The sequence below is a fragment of the Xenopus laevis genome, chromosome 1L, assembly GCF_017654675.1.
Source record: "Xenopus laevis strain J_2021 chromosome 1L, Xenopus_laevis_v10.1, whole genome shotgun sequence".
Classification (NCBI taxonomy): domain Eukaryota; kingdom Metazoa; phylum Chordata; class Amphibia; order Anura; family Pipidae; genus Xenopus; species Xenopus laevis.
The window spans coordinates 106,498,803-106,514,997 of NC_054371.1; the positions used below are offsets into that span (position 1 = coordinate 106,498,803).

The following is a 16,195-nucleotide window of genomic DNA, read 5'->3' on the forward strand; positions in this document are numbered from 1 at the left end:
GAAGGAACCTCCCCAAGCCTTTAAAAGGCCAACCACACCCACCTACCGGCGTCTTTTTTTTTCCTTCTCTTATGCTCTTGGCTTTGTTCTCTGAACAAAGGCCTCAATCATTAGAAGCAAATTTTTGTTTTTCTCTTTTACCCCTAGGAAAGCATTAGGCCTGCCCGGAAGGCGTCCTAGGGACAGGGGTTTTGGTCCATGGGACCTTTTTTCCCCCCAGCACACTACCTCAGACCTGGAGTCTTCTGAACTTCAGCTTTTGAATCAGGTAAGGCACTGAGGTGCAATGTTTGCTACTCCTTGTCTGCCTGTATTTCAGTTGCCTTCCTGTATTGCTATCAAGAGCATTGGGTGGCAGGTGCTTGTCCCCCCATTCGTGTGCCCTCCCGACCTGCCCAGAGGGCCTCAGGCGGCACTGGTGTATGTGGCCCCTACACCCCATTTTTACGAATGGGCGAGGGAGGTGGCAGTTAACTTAGGCTAATTAGTTAGGGGCCTGAACCTTACTGCCCCCTGTTACCTTTGTTTTATTTTTGTTTGGAAAGGAAGGTAAATTGTTTATCTCAATTGTGGTTAATGTGCCATAATATGGAGTCTAATCAGCTGAACAGGGATGGTCTGTAAAAGGACAGGTTCGGTCTCTTTCTTGAGTAAAGACTAAATTAACGGTCCTTGCCTATTAATGTATAGGGAATAGCAGCTGTTGGGTGTACTCCAAAAATCAAAGCTAATTTGATTTTAGTTTGGCTAGATATTTAAGAGAGTACCTGCAAATGAAGTTCTAATTGCTAAATAGTAGCCCTCACGTACATCTGACATTTGCTATGGACAGTCTTTACTTTTTGGGCATGTAGGCTTGTGGTGTATTGCTTAGGAGAGAGGACTTACTCTTAGGGAAGTGATGAGTAAATCTAAATTTCTCTATAAAGAACTAGATATTTTAGCTACTGTATTAAGCATTTAGCTGTAAGCATTAACAGACAGCACATGTAGTTTTACCATTGCTTTTGCAACCACTTCACTTCTGCTGTAAAAAACTTTTTCAAATTATTAAGGTTAGTGCACACATGCGGTTTTCTCAGAAGGAGTTATCCGATTTAGCATCTACTCCATTTGTGTGCGCACTGGATTATCCGCCTATCAGTGTGCATGCAACCACTGGCCTTCTGACACTTTAGACCCTATATCAAAATTTGAATGTGAATTGTAGTTTTTTTTCCTTACAATTCAATGTTTACTTATTTATTTAAGTCATGTGTAAATATAAAACTTAAATGCACTGAATTCATATTGTACTCATCATTTTCAATGGGTCTACAAACCGGAAAAATTAACTTTTAGATGCCAAAATTTTACATTCAAGTTTTTGTTGCACGTAAAGGAGAAGGACAGTCTTCGTGTACTTGGGCTGCCAAATGTTAGGCACCCCCAAGTGATTGTATTTACTTACCTGAAACCCCAGGTTGGTGCTCCTATCAGCAGAAAACAGCACCGGCCGGGGTTATACCAGTGAGCACAACGGAGTGATCCTCTTCCGTCTTCCTCTTTCTACCTGCGGCTGCACATGCACAGTAGAACGAAAAGCTGAACTTTAGTCAGCTATTTCGCTCGACTGCGCTTGCCCCGGGAAATTTGAAGAAGCCGAGGATCGCTCCATGGTGCTCGCTGGAATAACCCCCGGGCCAGTGCAGTTTCTGCTGATAGGAGCACCGGCCCAGTAAATACAGTCACTTGGGGGTGCCTAACATTTGGCACCCCCAAGTGCACAAAGACTTTCCTTCTCCTTTAATAAATATCTGAATTCATGAGTTTTACCACAAAAAATTTTTTAGCAAAAATTTGAATTCGATCAGTTAAATCATCCCACTTTTTTTTTATATATTTTTTTTTACACATTTGAGCCTTCTGCCCTTTGGTCATATTTCTGTCAAAGTACACATTTCTTAAAGGTGAAGTTAAGCAAGGATTGGTATTTTCAGTTTATTTATTGATTAAACCAATAAAAAAAAGTTCACTTTTTTTAAAAAAAGCAATAACTTTGCTTTGTCAAATGTTAAAGTGCTACAGCAAACATTTTAAACCATTCTGCTGAAGATAAAGTTTTATTATTTTGCTCCAGATACAATAACAGATCTAAAAAGATATTTTAAGGTGCTCCTAAAACTCTTCAAAACAATGTATTTACAGTGATTTAAAATACTAATTTTTCAAATGTGGATTTTGGGGAACTGGAGCCCCTTCGAATGGCAAAGAGCTGGACACAGTCATTAACTGCCCTGCATGCATCCTCTCATTCACACGAAGCTCGCAACCATCTTGAAGCATGTGAGCAGCTATGCGAGCAATGTTCTTAGAATCATCAAGGCCACTGTGCAGACGTCCATTATAGGTCATGCCCAATTTTTCCAGCATGGTGGTTAGCTTTGTCTGAGTCCGTGGTACCTAGACAAAAGTAAAATCCTTTTTTAGAAAGAGTACAAGCAACAAAGTATTTCTGCAGTTCATGAAGTCGTTTGCAAGTGGATAGGAAACTGGCTACAGGATCGGGTACAGAGGGTGGTTGTTAATGGGACATTCTCTACTTGGAGTAAGGTTCTAAGTGGGGTCCCCCAGGGCTCAGTATTGGGTCCACTTTTATTTAACTTGTTCATTAATGACTTAGGGGAGGGTGTTGTAAGTAATGTATCAGTGTTTGCAGATGACACAAAATTATCCAGCCCAATTAATTCCATCCAGGATGTGGCATCCTTGCAACATGATCTTGACAAACTGGCAATCTGGGCAGCTAAGTGGCAAATGAGATTCAATGTTGATAAATGTAAAGTCATGCACCTGGGATGTAAAAATTTCCAAGCCACTTATACCCTTAATGGGACTGCACTAGGCAAATCCATTATGGAAAAGGACCTTGGAGTCCTTGTAGATAATAAACTTGGCTGTAGCAAGCAATGCCAGTCAGCAGCATCAAGGGCAAATAAGGTCTTGAGCTGTATTAAAAGGGCATAGAGTCAAGGGAGGAGGGGGGTCATTCTTCCACTGTATAGAGCACTTGTAAGGCCCCATCTAGAATATGCCATACAGTTTTGGTCTCCATCACTCAAACAGGACATTATTGTATTAGAGAGGGTACAGAGAAGGGCAACTAAGCTGGTAAAAGGTATTGAAAATCTTGCTATGAGGAAAGACTGGCCAAATTGGGGATTTTCACGTTGGAGAAGAGGCGCTTAAGGGGTGATATGATAACTATGTATAAATATATAAGGGGATCATATAATAATCTCTCTAATGCTTTATTTACCAGTAGGTCTTTCCAGCTGACACGAGGTCACCCATTCCGATTAGAAGAAAAGAGGTTCCGCCTAAATATTCGGAAGGGGTGTTTTACAGTGAGAGCTGTGAAGATGTGGAATTCTCTCCCTGAATCAGTTGTACAGGCTGATACATTAGATTTTAAGAAGGGGTTGGATTGCTTTTTAGCAAGTGAGGGAATACAGGGTTATGGGAAATAGCTCATAGTACAAGTTGATCCAGGGACTAGTCCGATTGCCATTTTGGAGTCAGGAAGGAATTTTTCCCCCTCTGATGCAAATTGGAGAGGCTTCAGATGGGTTTTTTGCCTTCCTCTGGATCAACTGGCAGATAGGTAGTTAATAAAAATAAATAAATAAAAAAGGTTGAACTCGATGGACGTGTCTTTTTTCAACCTTACTTACTATGTATAAATCAGTGCACTCAGAAGCAGTTTCTGCTGTGAAGATTTATTCAAAAGACTACATATCACACACATGTTTAGGGTCTTCACAGCAGAAACTGCTTTTGAGTGCTCTCCTCTAACAACTGATTTATGAATTCACACAGGGTTGCGGTAACCCTTGAGGATCGACGCACCGATATATTATCTAAACACTAGTATTTCTGCAGTTATTGTTTTTCACTGTAGAGACACTGCATTCTAAAATGTTCTTAAATACATCAGCTAGACGTGGCATTATGTCATCTTTGTGTACAGGCTAGAATTAAAATGGATCCGGTCACATCTTTACTTGGTATCGATTATGACAAACATTGTGTCCCTTTAAAGAAATTCCCCTTAGTCCCTTTAGTCGCATTATGCCTATATGAACGCAGTCGTACAAGCTGAAATTAAATTTCTATCTGCTTTTCATTAAACATTTACTTTAGTACAAACAAAATTATAATAGGAGAATAATTTGTGGCATCTGTACATTGTTTAAAGGGAAAAAGAAAAAAAAAATCTCAGAAAACATTTCACACAAATTTTGTACAAACCTTGTAGAAATTCCCATAAGACTTGCGAATGTTGATCCACTTCTTTGCAAATCGAGGGTATTTAAGGCGACTAATGCGGCACTGCATGTTTAAAAATTTGCTCATATCCCAGGACCTAAAATCAACAAGTCAATTTATCATTTAGCTACAAATGTGTTGACAAAGTTTCAACCTTTAATAAAACAGCTGTATTCTGTATTAAATGTGACCTAAAACTGGAGAGGCCTGGGAACTCTAAAGGAACTGTAACACAAAAAAATGAAAATGTTTCAAAAGAATAACAATATAATGAACTGTTGCCCTGCACTGGTAAAACTGTGTTTAATGCACTTTGTTTTTGGTGTTACTGTTCCTTTAATCACTAAGAAAATGAACAATAGGCTCTGTACCCACAGACATTTAGAACTGAAACTGGGTTTTATATATGCTACTACACGGCAACACAAGTGTAAACTGATCTAATTCTGGCCTCTGAATCCTATTCAGCACTATTTTTTTGAAACATTCTATTTGGCTTGTTATTGTTTATGGGTGTGCATGGGTATTTTAAACTATCAGATGTTTTTATATTTTTAACACTATTTGGAGAATGTTACTATGGTTTTAAACGAGAACTAAACCCTACCCATCCTTAGCCTTTCCTTCACCACACAGAGCTATTCTGTGGAGTTCAAAGGCGACATCTTAAATGTCTTCTGACCCTCTTCTGTCAGTTGCCAATTCGGATCTTGCGGAGGCATGTGTAAGCCGATTCAGGAGATTTAACTGCACAAGCTCCTTCAAGATCCCGGTCGCTGAAGAGCATCAGAAAGCAGGGGAGCATGGCCCCTTTGAATTCCGCAGTAGAACTCTGCAGATTTATTGCAGATCAGCAGACAGGGAGACTTCTGAAAATAATAGATGCGAGGAGGGAGCTTGGAGGGGGGCCTTAAATTTTATTTCTCTTCCCTTACATGTTTCATATTTTCTATTTCTCGGTCTGTGGCCTTTTCATTTTCTGTAGCATTTGTCCACTTTCATTTTGCCATCAACTTCTCTCCAGTCTTCCAGTTCTGGATCCTTCTCATACCAATCACTTTTCTTCATACATTTATCCACTTTGCTCGCCTGTGTTCCTTTTCATTTCCCTTTCCATTGGTACGGTCTACCCATGCTAAAAATTTGCTTTGGGTTTAACTTCCTTGTTCCCTTAAAATGTATTGACGTCAAAAGTATCACTTTGTATCTGCCAGTATGTCTATTATTACTTTATAGTTCCTCAATGATCTATGAAAAATCTTACCCATCAGTCAGTATTGCATATTTGTACTTTGAACCAAGCTCCTTTTCACGCATCCATTCCACAACACTACGAAGAACATTTGGAAATGTGTCTGATTTGTCAACAGTATCCTGTAGGAAAGAGGAGTATTGAAAATCAGGTAAATCTGAGTACAGCTAAGTTTTCTCCAAGTTGTCAACCAAGACAATCTGTATGTCCTATTTTTTCATTTTAATGCAATGTGGTTATTAATCAAATAATTAAAATTTGTAAAAATGATTTTTCTTTTCTCTGCAATAATAAAAAAGTACCTTGTACTTGATCCAAACCAAGATATAATTCATCCTTATTGGAGGCAAAAAAATCTACTGGGTTTATTTAATGTTTAAATTTTTTTATTAGTAGACTTAAGGCATGGAGATCCAAATTACAGAAAGATTCCTTATTCAGAAAACCTCTGCAATTTTCAGCAATGTATTAAAACTGCTAACTTTAGCAAAGCTAAATACTTCCTATTTTTAAATAGTCAGCATGTGTTCAAAAATATGAATTCCTGCAGCCAGCTTACTCCAAATGTAATGTTTTTGGTCTTTTGGCCTTTAGCGCAGAATATGTTAAAAAATCTGCAAATGAAGTGCAAAAATGGACTGGCAATGAAAAGGTTAAATATACAAAGCAATACCTCTTTCTAGATTAGTGCAGACAACATGAGATGCATGACTTATCACAAACTACCAAGTCTAATTATGGTATATTTACACTGGCTACACATTTTTCTGAAAATAGCATTATTAAAAGACCTGGATTCTTTTAATTATTTTTTAGCATCTGACCCTAAACTGTTCACAGTATATTAGTCATTTTGGAAATGTTTATATCTTGAAATGCTGCAGGCCATTCTGTTTTTCTGCAAGAAAATCTTTTACATTAGCTCTAGTACGGATTTTGAAGCTGCATTTCCTAAAAGTGCAGTCTTTTTTCTCCAGAATATAAAAGAAGACAATTATTCCTTTCTTCACTTTCAGAGAATAAAAAAAAAAGTGAAATTATTCGATATTTGTGTATCTATGTGGGATGCAATCAGTTAGGGATCAATATATTTTATATAGCCAAAAGTTATTATTTCATAAAAATGTATGTTGCAAGTGACAGGTGTCTATCAAGTTCACCTAGTTATTTCTATTATAAAATTGTCTGCTCAATAAACTTGCTGTGGCACATAAAAAAAAAAACTTCCATCTCATAGCCTTCAGATTCCAAACACCTAAATATTTACCTGAGTTATACCTGTAAGGTTGACACAAAATTCAGAAAGTTGAGGATTGATTTCTGGTCTCACATAGCACTGAAAAACATCCTCCTGTAAAACATAACATCATAAAATGTTTTATTACAATATGCAGAATACGTAATATTTTTTTTATAGTCACCTTCTGCTTGCAAATATGTGCAGCTTAGCAGGTAAAATGTGTGAGTTATCTCCTATTACACATACAGAGAATTATATATATTGTAATGAGACTCAACAATATGAAAGACACTGGAATTGTAATTTTGATGGATAACAACTCTTAGGAGGAACAGGGAAAAAGGGACTGGCCATTGCAGGGACAACAGTTTGTTGGCATGTGAATGTCTGCACCAGACTGTCTAAGCCGGTGGTTCACTGCAGTGGGGATAGAAATGCAGAGCGGGGGCCACTTGTGGGGAGGTTTCCAGTGGGCCCAGATACTCCAGTCTTACAATGTTTCAGACACTAAATGGGGTAACCAAGTAACAAGAAGCCCATGGGTTTGTGAATATGCTGAATGACATTTGTCCTTAGCTAGCTCAAACTTAAAATGTAAATATGTTCTTTTGGATCTTATATTTGTGTGTGTGACTATAGATAAATACATACAGATGCTTTAATGTACATAGGGGTGTATAAAGAAATAAATTCACAGCTGGCAAGTGTTTTTTGGGAGGTTCTTAATGTGAATTATTGATTCTAGGAGATACATTGAAGGGCTAAACTTCGCTGACTTTGGATCTGTTACTTAAAGTAGTTTGAGTTGCAAAACAGTCACTTACTATTTCCAGTGTATGTGTATTGAGTAAGACGATAGGGAACTCTATTATTTCATGGGGGTAGTCTAGAGAGTTACCCGCTTCACAGGTTGCTTCAAAGTCAATGACACAGATGTAGTCATAATAGCAGTCTGTGTTTGAGTCCTTATGCAATGCATGTGTCAATTTCTGCTTCTTGTAGTAGTTCTTCAGTCTCTTTCTCAGCACATCTTTAACACCTCTTATTTCGAGGGAAAAAGAAAACAAAAACAAATGGGGTGTCCATATTAATATTTATATACTGCTTACAAAAAAAAAAGTGATTACATTTTTGTGGTATTGAAATGTAAGTTTTGGGATCATATCTGATATGATAGGTGGTTGGTTGAATTGAGCCACCTCCCACGCAACTAAATATCATGTGCACTGAACTGCTCAAAATTGTTCCATGTGCAATCGCCCTTAAAGCGGTGATTGCCAAACCATGTGCGAGATACACCTGAAAACCCAGCTTGAAGGTTTATTAAAGTGACATTTTGGGTGACAATTTACTGTACATCTATGAGCTATGGATAAATGACTGATACACTTATATTTTACTAAACCCGGTTTGTACTATTTATATACAGGCCAATATGATTACAATCGGTTTCATTTTTGTAGGATAGTGCAGATGAGAAAAAGGCATGCATAGAAGAGGAAGGAAGTTGTTATCACCAGCATATTAAAGATTCTTTTTTTAATTTTAAGACTATGGGGGAAAAAAACTTCAAATGCAAACTGGTAAGAATTATGTAAATAAAGAATAAGAAAAGCATTATATGAAGGTAGGCTGTAGGGGGCTGAATTAGCAATTGCTCTGGCAGCAAAGAAATCACTGTGTGTGACATTAGCCTTACAGATGCTATTCACCACACCTATATATGCATTGTCAAATATATGGAAAAGAAAACTACTTATACCTAGTGTCAAGTTTGTGCTCTACAAGCTTCGCCTTCAGCTCATCCTTTGTCATTCTATTGACACAACCATTAGCAATGGCAATTTCTTTATAAACTGGATCACTGAAATCACTAGTATTTGAGGATACTGTAGAAGTTCCATTGTCCTCCTGACCATCAAATCGACACCTCTGCTTGACCTGAAAACAAAATGTAATATAACAAGAAGTGATGACATGCTTGATAAATACATTTAAAACTAAGATGAAAATTATTATATCCGTTATTTAGGAACTAAATTATTTTTTGTGTTTAGTTTTTTTTTAAAATTAATTCTATGGTGACATGCTAAATATTCTTGTAATTTAAAGGGTAATTCACCTTTAAATCAATATTTGTTACAGGGCATGACAGACATACATAAAGGAACGGTAACATCAAAACATTAAATAGTTTTAAAGTAATACAAATATAATGCAGTGTTGCCCTGCACTAGTAAAACTGCAGTGTTTGCTTCAAAAACACTACTATTGTTTGTATAAATAAGCTGCTGTGTAGCAATGGGGGCAGCTATTCAAAGGAGAAAGTCTCAGGTTACACAGCAGATAGCAAATAAGTTCTGTAGAACATGGTATTATCTGTTATCCACTATTTATCCTGTGTCATATAGCCCTTTTTCAATTTCCAACATTGCTACACAGCAGCTTGTCTATATGAACTATAGTAGTGTTTTTGAAGCAAACACATACATTTTACCAGTGCAGGACAACGGTACATGACATTTTCATTACTTTAAAACACTTTCGTTTTTGGTGTTACTGACCCTTTAAATGTGAACTACACCTTTAAAGTAAGTGTTCTAGTTAAAAGTTGCAATTTCAACAATCTGGTTGCTAGGGTCCAAATTACTCTAGCAACCATGCATCTATTTGAATAAGATTCTAATATGAATAGCGAATAGCGAGGGACTGAATTTTAAAAAAAATAGTAACAAAAAGTAGCAATGATACATTTTTAGCCTTACATTGCTTTTTTTTTTTTTTTTTTTAGATTGTCCCCCACATGGAAGCTGGACAGGGCAGAAGGCAAATAATTTATAATCTATAGAAAATAAATAATTAAGCTCAATTGAAATTGGCCATTCTAGAACACACAAAGTGAAGCACCCCTTTAACATGCCCATAGAATTCAGAGAGTGTGACAATTGTGCTTCTATGTTGATACGATTTAGTTCAATTCAGTGCTTGTAATTTTGGGATTTGCAAACATCTGAATTCCTGCATCCTTGGCCAGTAAGTGTAGAGAAGGGATTGCAGGCGCACATATACACTTACACCAACGAGATCCAAGTTTCTTGAAAGCTTTTTGCACAAATCCTCCTCAACCACCGAATCCTCTGTATCGAGCGGCCGATTTTCTTTCTGCTCCTCCATCTCCTGTAAGAATATCTCCTCCGGTTCTTTTCCCAGTGAGACTCCGCTATTCCACTTCTTATGGACCTGATGAGCTTTGCTCGGTTTAGCGCACAACACTACACTTGTCATTACACAACCATTGCACCTGCAAATACGGAACGCTCAGTTCCCTTCCCAGTAACTATACCATACACGATACACTTCTAATAACGTGGGCTATACTTCTAGACTGATGCAATTTGCGACACCGGACACTATGCACTCGCAAACCCGGATCCAAACACTATTCCAAAACGCGCATTCTTCGCTAATTCTCAACAGCAGTCCCGCTGGTAGCTGCTACTTCCCAGTAGATAAGACGCCGTGGGTGACGTCACGAACGTCTCCGTCACGTGACCTTCGGCGCGTATTCGGCGCCTTCGTCAAATGGTGGTCACGCGGGGATTGGCTGGAGTCGTACGCTACTACAGTGCTCAACTTAGTAGTTGTTTACGCTGACTAGCCTTAGGATTTCTCTTTGGGGCAGGATTTTATTCAGTCTTCCCTTGCGGCTGCGAACCTGTTACATACTTGCTGGTCTCTGTAAGGTGTGTGTCCTTAATATTAGGGGGTTATTGGAGGCTGTTTACACATAATACTGTTGTGTGGTAACTCGGAGGGCCCAAGACTAAGCAGAAGCCACCCACACGTCACGCAGTTCCATTAGTCTGATTTATAGCGGCCATTGGCCCTGCTGTATCAGGTAACACGTGCTCCTAATGACAAAAGAGTTTTATTAGACTTGTTGGACGAGAATAAACCTGGGTATTGCGCTTTATAGCAACCTATACCCTAATACATACCTACATGTGAATTAACTGTACAATGATCAAGAAGTGAAGACATAAATATCCCAATGTAAAGTGTAGTGGCACTTAAAGGGGTTGTTCACCTTTAAATTCACAAACCTCCGAAAATTCGCCAGCGACGGCTTCGCTCACACTTTGCCAGGCGTAGATTTGCCAGGACAATGCTAATTTGCTAAAATCCAAAGTTGCATTCAGGATGCCGGGGAAGTTGCGCTAGTGCAATTGCGCCAAGTGAAGCGAAGTTGCGCTAGCGTTGCCTAATTTGCATACGACAGGAAGTTAAAGTTGAATGGACGTATATGTTGCAGCAAATAATTACACTACACAATCCCGGAAAACCTTAATAAAATAGAGTTTTTATATTGTCCTACACATGAGCCCACTGTATAGTTTATGTGCCATATGCTAGGAAATGTAGGGGGGAAGCTGGTTACCCCCAAAAAAATTTATGCTCTTTTTCAGCCTATCACCCTGAAAAAGTAAAAGTCGCCAGCGTTTTTTGGGACTTAAATTAAATGAAAAAATGTTCAACTATTTTTTGAAGAACTCTACTCTATTGCACTTCGCCTGGTCTGAGGTGGCGAAGGCAAGTCTGGCGCAAGAGAGAACTTTCAGTTAAATCCACATATTAGTGAATTTGCGTAGTTACGTCCATTTGCCAGAGCGCAAATTCGCCAGGCATTAGGGAGCAAAGTACCGCTAGAGTCTATCTGCTTCGCTAGCGAAGTTCCGCCAGTTACGAAGTTAGTAAATTGGCGAAGTACCAAAATGACGTCACGCTAGCGAATTTTTGCCCACATTAGTCACTTCGCCCTTTAGTAAATTTGCCCCATAGTATGATGTAAGGGTGATATTCTGAGACAATTTGCAATCGGTTTTCATTTTTTGTGGTTTTTGAATGGGGGGTCAGTGACCCCCATTTAAAAGCTGGAAAGCATCAGGAGAAGAAGGCAAATAATTCAAAGATTATAAATAATGAAGACCATGTCAAAAGTTGCTTAGAATTAGTCATTCTATAATATACTACAAGTTCATTTAAAGTTGAACCACCCCTTTAAATAAACAGTATATGTGCCATGGTATAGAAGAATATAACTGGAATATGACTGAATTTAAACATCCAAATAAAAATTTCTTGTGCAGGATATATTACATATTAACTGGCTAGATTCTAATAAGATTAAAGGGGACATTTTGCATAACCTTCATATTCAGATATATGATTAATGTTTCCTCAAACAATGTAGTGATGCAGGAAAAAAAAAGCATTTTACTTGCTAAATGTGTCATTATATCAGAGCTGCAATGAGAGGTGGGAGTGTCTGTTCATTCTCTCACAGGAAATGGTCACAGCACTGACTGACAGGCTGAGCTCTACTGTAGATTGGAAAACTCCTCCCATCTCCCTGCCTGTGTGTCTGTTCCTAGTCTGCACATAACTGTCCTATGTCCATCTCTCTGCCATATCCCTGCCACCTGGGAGCTGTAGATTAGGAACTTAAGGTTGCACATTTTGGACACCTGGTATGTGGGGGGGGGGTTAACCCCTTTCTACCACTTTCTAGAAACATAATAGATGGATTTTTCCCATTTTACTAAGTCCAAGGCCGCTTTATGCTAGTTATATGCAGCTTGGAAGTCTTCCAGCTACCCTCCCCTTACGTGCACAGATTTATGCTGAAGCCGTTTGTAAAGCAAGCTCGACCCACCCCCTCCTCGTTGCGTAGTGCAGGAAAATTCATTGGGGGAGGGGGAAGGAGCGGGGTGGGTGACGAGTGGAGTTATATCTAAACAGTTTCAGCATTAAGCAGGCTAAATGTGTCACTGCTGGGATACAGCTGCTTTAAAGAGACACTAACACCAGAAATTAAACTATTTTTACATCTATCATAATATTGCCTTTGAAAGCTACTTATAAATTTGCCATAAAGTATTTGCACAATGCTTTTATATTACCTGCCTGATGCCCCATATTCCTGTATGAGGGGGCTGCCATATTTGTGCAGCAGGAGTCTGTTAGCATTAGAAACTTCAACTGACAGGCTGAGATGGGACAGTCAGGTTGGCAAAACAGTCAGGTTTAGAAAATTCAAGCAACAATTACTTACAAAAACAAACCTCTCAGCAAAAACGATTAACATGACCCATAGGTAATATTTTGTGTATATTAATAGTTTAAAAAGTAGTTTTTAGGTTTCAGTATCACTTTAAATCAGTGGATCACTTCTTCTCCTAGCTCCTCACTTGCCTGCCTGTCAGTGCTCCATTCTGCTCCCCTCAACCTAATTGTTCGATGCCCTGTGCTTGTGTGACCCGCACCCGACCCTAACCCGCCCTGCTGCAGCCCGCCCCCACCCGCGCTTCCGGGGTCCTTTTATAGACCCGCCCAGCAGAAGACATCACAATGATGTCACAAAAGGGGCGGGGCGAGCAGACGCGAGACTATAAAACCGGAAGTTGGATGCTGGCATTTGAAAGTGGCGGGCAGGAGAAGAGCTCAACCCGCACCCGCCCGCCACCCGCGAGGAGCAGTGCGAGGTCGACCCAAACCCGCCCATCCCGCGGGTATCGGGTCGGCCCGCACATCACTATTGTGTAGTGTGGAAAACACATTGTCGAGGGGGAAGAGAGGGAGGGGAGATGAGTCGCTGGTGTCCGACCAGCTCCTGAGCTCCATTGTTCAGTCTGAAGGTGCACTGAGTCTGTGTGCAGGGGTGCCTGCCCGAAGCTGGGCGAGTGGGCGGGGCAAGCGCAAGCATCCCTGAGAAGGACCCAGGTTTTATTGACATAGTAAGTTGCTGTGGGTCAGCGCTAAAAATAGCTAGGAGAGAAGAGAATATGGCATAGAGAGATCTTATAGTGTAGTATTTCGTTGTGAGTGTTGTAGTTAGTTCAAAACCTCTACCTCAAAGACACTAATCTTAAATGTGTGCCTATTTTAGTCTTTACACACCACGTGTTCAGTAATAGGTGGGTACTCACGAATGTTTAAAAATATAATCAGCATATAACTCAAAATCACAAGGTGTAGCTTCCAAATAGAATTCCTTGCTGTAAAAAGATGTGGAGCAGTAATAGTGTAAAAATGTTTTATTACTGATAAAAATACTTAAAATTGTGCACTCACAAATTTGTAGTTAATACAGGCATATCGAGTCATCAAAATTTCCTCGCCATAGTATATCAAGGACCCCAGTGTTCTCGGTTTAACCCTGACCAGCGGTGTTGCCACGTCTGTGTATGGATTCTCTGGCACTTGGAGATGATGTCTACAGCCTTCACCTGACGCGTTTTATCGATATGCGACTTCCTCAGAGGCTCAAATTCTAAAGTATGCGGTTCTCTCCTTTTACGGATCCTGGTTGCCTAGGTCACGCGTCCCTGCACTTCCTTTCCATAGTCGCGGTGCGTTACCATGGCAACTAAACCCTAATGTCCGCTCCACTTACCACATTGCAAATTATTAATACTTTCCCACTAGCACAAACATATTTTGAATGTCTCCAGCATTGGATCCCACAGCATCAAGTGGTTTAAAATGATGGAAAGAGTATGAACCAAAATATTTTATATACACTTCCGTCTCTTGCTTCAATATTTCTTTCATGGTATTATCCAATTAATTTACAATTAGAAATTCAGGAGATTTTTAAATTTCTTTAACCTGGCTTTTCACTAATTATGATTATTTATATTAACTTTTTTTTAGCTTATAGGGTTACTTGATTAATTAGCCTTTAAAAATTACCTAATCTATTACCGTATACTCAATCCATCAATTCTCCACATTATTAGTTAAAATTTGCATATTTGTTAAATATATATAGGGAGGGTTTTTTTATGCAATTTGTATATATCAAGAAGATATATTGTACATAAGTTTAGATAAAGACTTCTCCTAAAAAGGACCTTAGATTGAAGTCTTTGTTGAGGCCCTTAGGTTCCAGTGTTCCCATTTTATATATCCTTCTGCTTTCGCATCTTAGAGTATCTTCTACAATGTTTCCCCCCCTCCACTTTCTGGTTAATGCCTCCACCCCCCAATATGTTAGACCCTTGGGGTTACATCTATGTACCGCCTTAAAATGTTTAGATACACTATGGGTTTCTAAGCCTTTCTCTATATTTCTCAGATGTTCCCTAATTCAACTTATTTTGTCGTTTGAACCCTCATTGATTTTCATTTTGTATTATCTGTGGTTTTTGAGTTATTTTGCTTTTTATTCAGCAGCTCCCCAGTTTGCAATTTTACCAATCTGGTTGCTAGGATGCAAATAACCCTAGCAACCATGCACTAATTTGAATAATAGACTGGAATATGAATAGTATAGAGCCTGAACATAAAGATAAGTAATAAAAAGTAGCAATAACAATACATTTATAGCCTTACAGAGCATTTGTTTTGTAGATGGGAGTCAGTGACCACAATTTGAAAATTCGAAAGAGTCAGAAAAAGAAGGCAAATAATTCAAAAACTATAAAAAATAAATAATGAAGACCAATTGAAAAGTTGCTTAGAATTAGCCATTCTGTAACATACAAAAAAGTTACCTTAAAGGTGAACAACCACTCTTGCTGCAGCTAGAGTTAATTTGAGGTATTTTAGTATGTTGTCAAGAATGACGCATTACAGAGAATAAACCAGTTTTTATTATCAATACCCATGAGATTAAATCGAGAGGATAATGAAAACTGAGAACATGATCTTTAATATCTTTCCAAAATGTTGAATTAGAGGACATTCCCACGGTAGATGTAAATAATGAGGTAAAGAAAAAACACATTTGGAAGAGCTGTTAAGGTATTTGCCATTATTTGAATGAAAGTTAAATCCTTTGTATGTCAAAGGGATCAATTTGTAATTTTGTTCTCTCAGTACTCCAGAAAGTAGTTTTTTAAAAGTAGAATTTACTAAGGATTCTGCAGAGACGTCATGATGCATTTTTTGCTGTGGATTCTGTGGGATGAGAATATTTTTCCATAGATGGGATTGAATGAACCTAATTTTGATACGAAACACAGAAAGAAATCGCCGGAGCTTGGTCTAACCCACACTATGGAGTTGAGCAGCTGCTAGAAGCACCCTTGTGCCAGCGCTCAGTCTAACTCACACTCAGGAATTGACCAGCTGCAATAAACAATAAAAAGCCAATATTTGTACAGAGAGAAAAATTACCAGAACACAGTTTGCCTTTAATATTAATTGTGTGTATTACAAAAAAATGAGGAGTTAGTACCACACATTGGCCAAAATATGTAAGAAATCCACGGCACACAGGCTGCTGCAAGCAAGGAACCCCTTGCACATTTAATGCGGAAGTGAGCAACGTTTCGGGGTCACGCCCCTTTGTCAAGCCTACGGTAATTAGTGCATACAAGCATAAATAGCCA

General features: G+C 38.8%; 1 protein-coding gene across 1 annotated transcript; it reads right to left on the bottom strand.

The window, feature by feature from the left end:
* Window positions 1-1,966: 1,966 nt before the first annotated feature.
* eri1.L (exoribonuclease 1 L homeolog) lies at window positions 1,967-10,632 on the bottom strand. The gene is made up of 7 exons (NM_001096085.1): window positions 9,876-10,632; window positions 8,563-8,741; window positions 7,625-7,841; window positions 6,828-6,911; window positions 5,573-5,682; window positions 4,291-4,405; window positions 1,967-2,442 (listed from the first exon to the last, which is right to left on the bottom strand). Exons 1-7 carry the CDS (start codon window positions 9,972-9,974, stop codon window positions 2,200-2,202), a joined length of 1,047 nt encoding a protein of 348 aa, NP_001089554.1. The 5' UTR covers window positions 9,975-10,632; the 3' UTR covers window positions 1,967-2,199.
* Window positions 10,633-16,195: the final 5,563 nt, after the last annotated feature.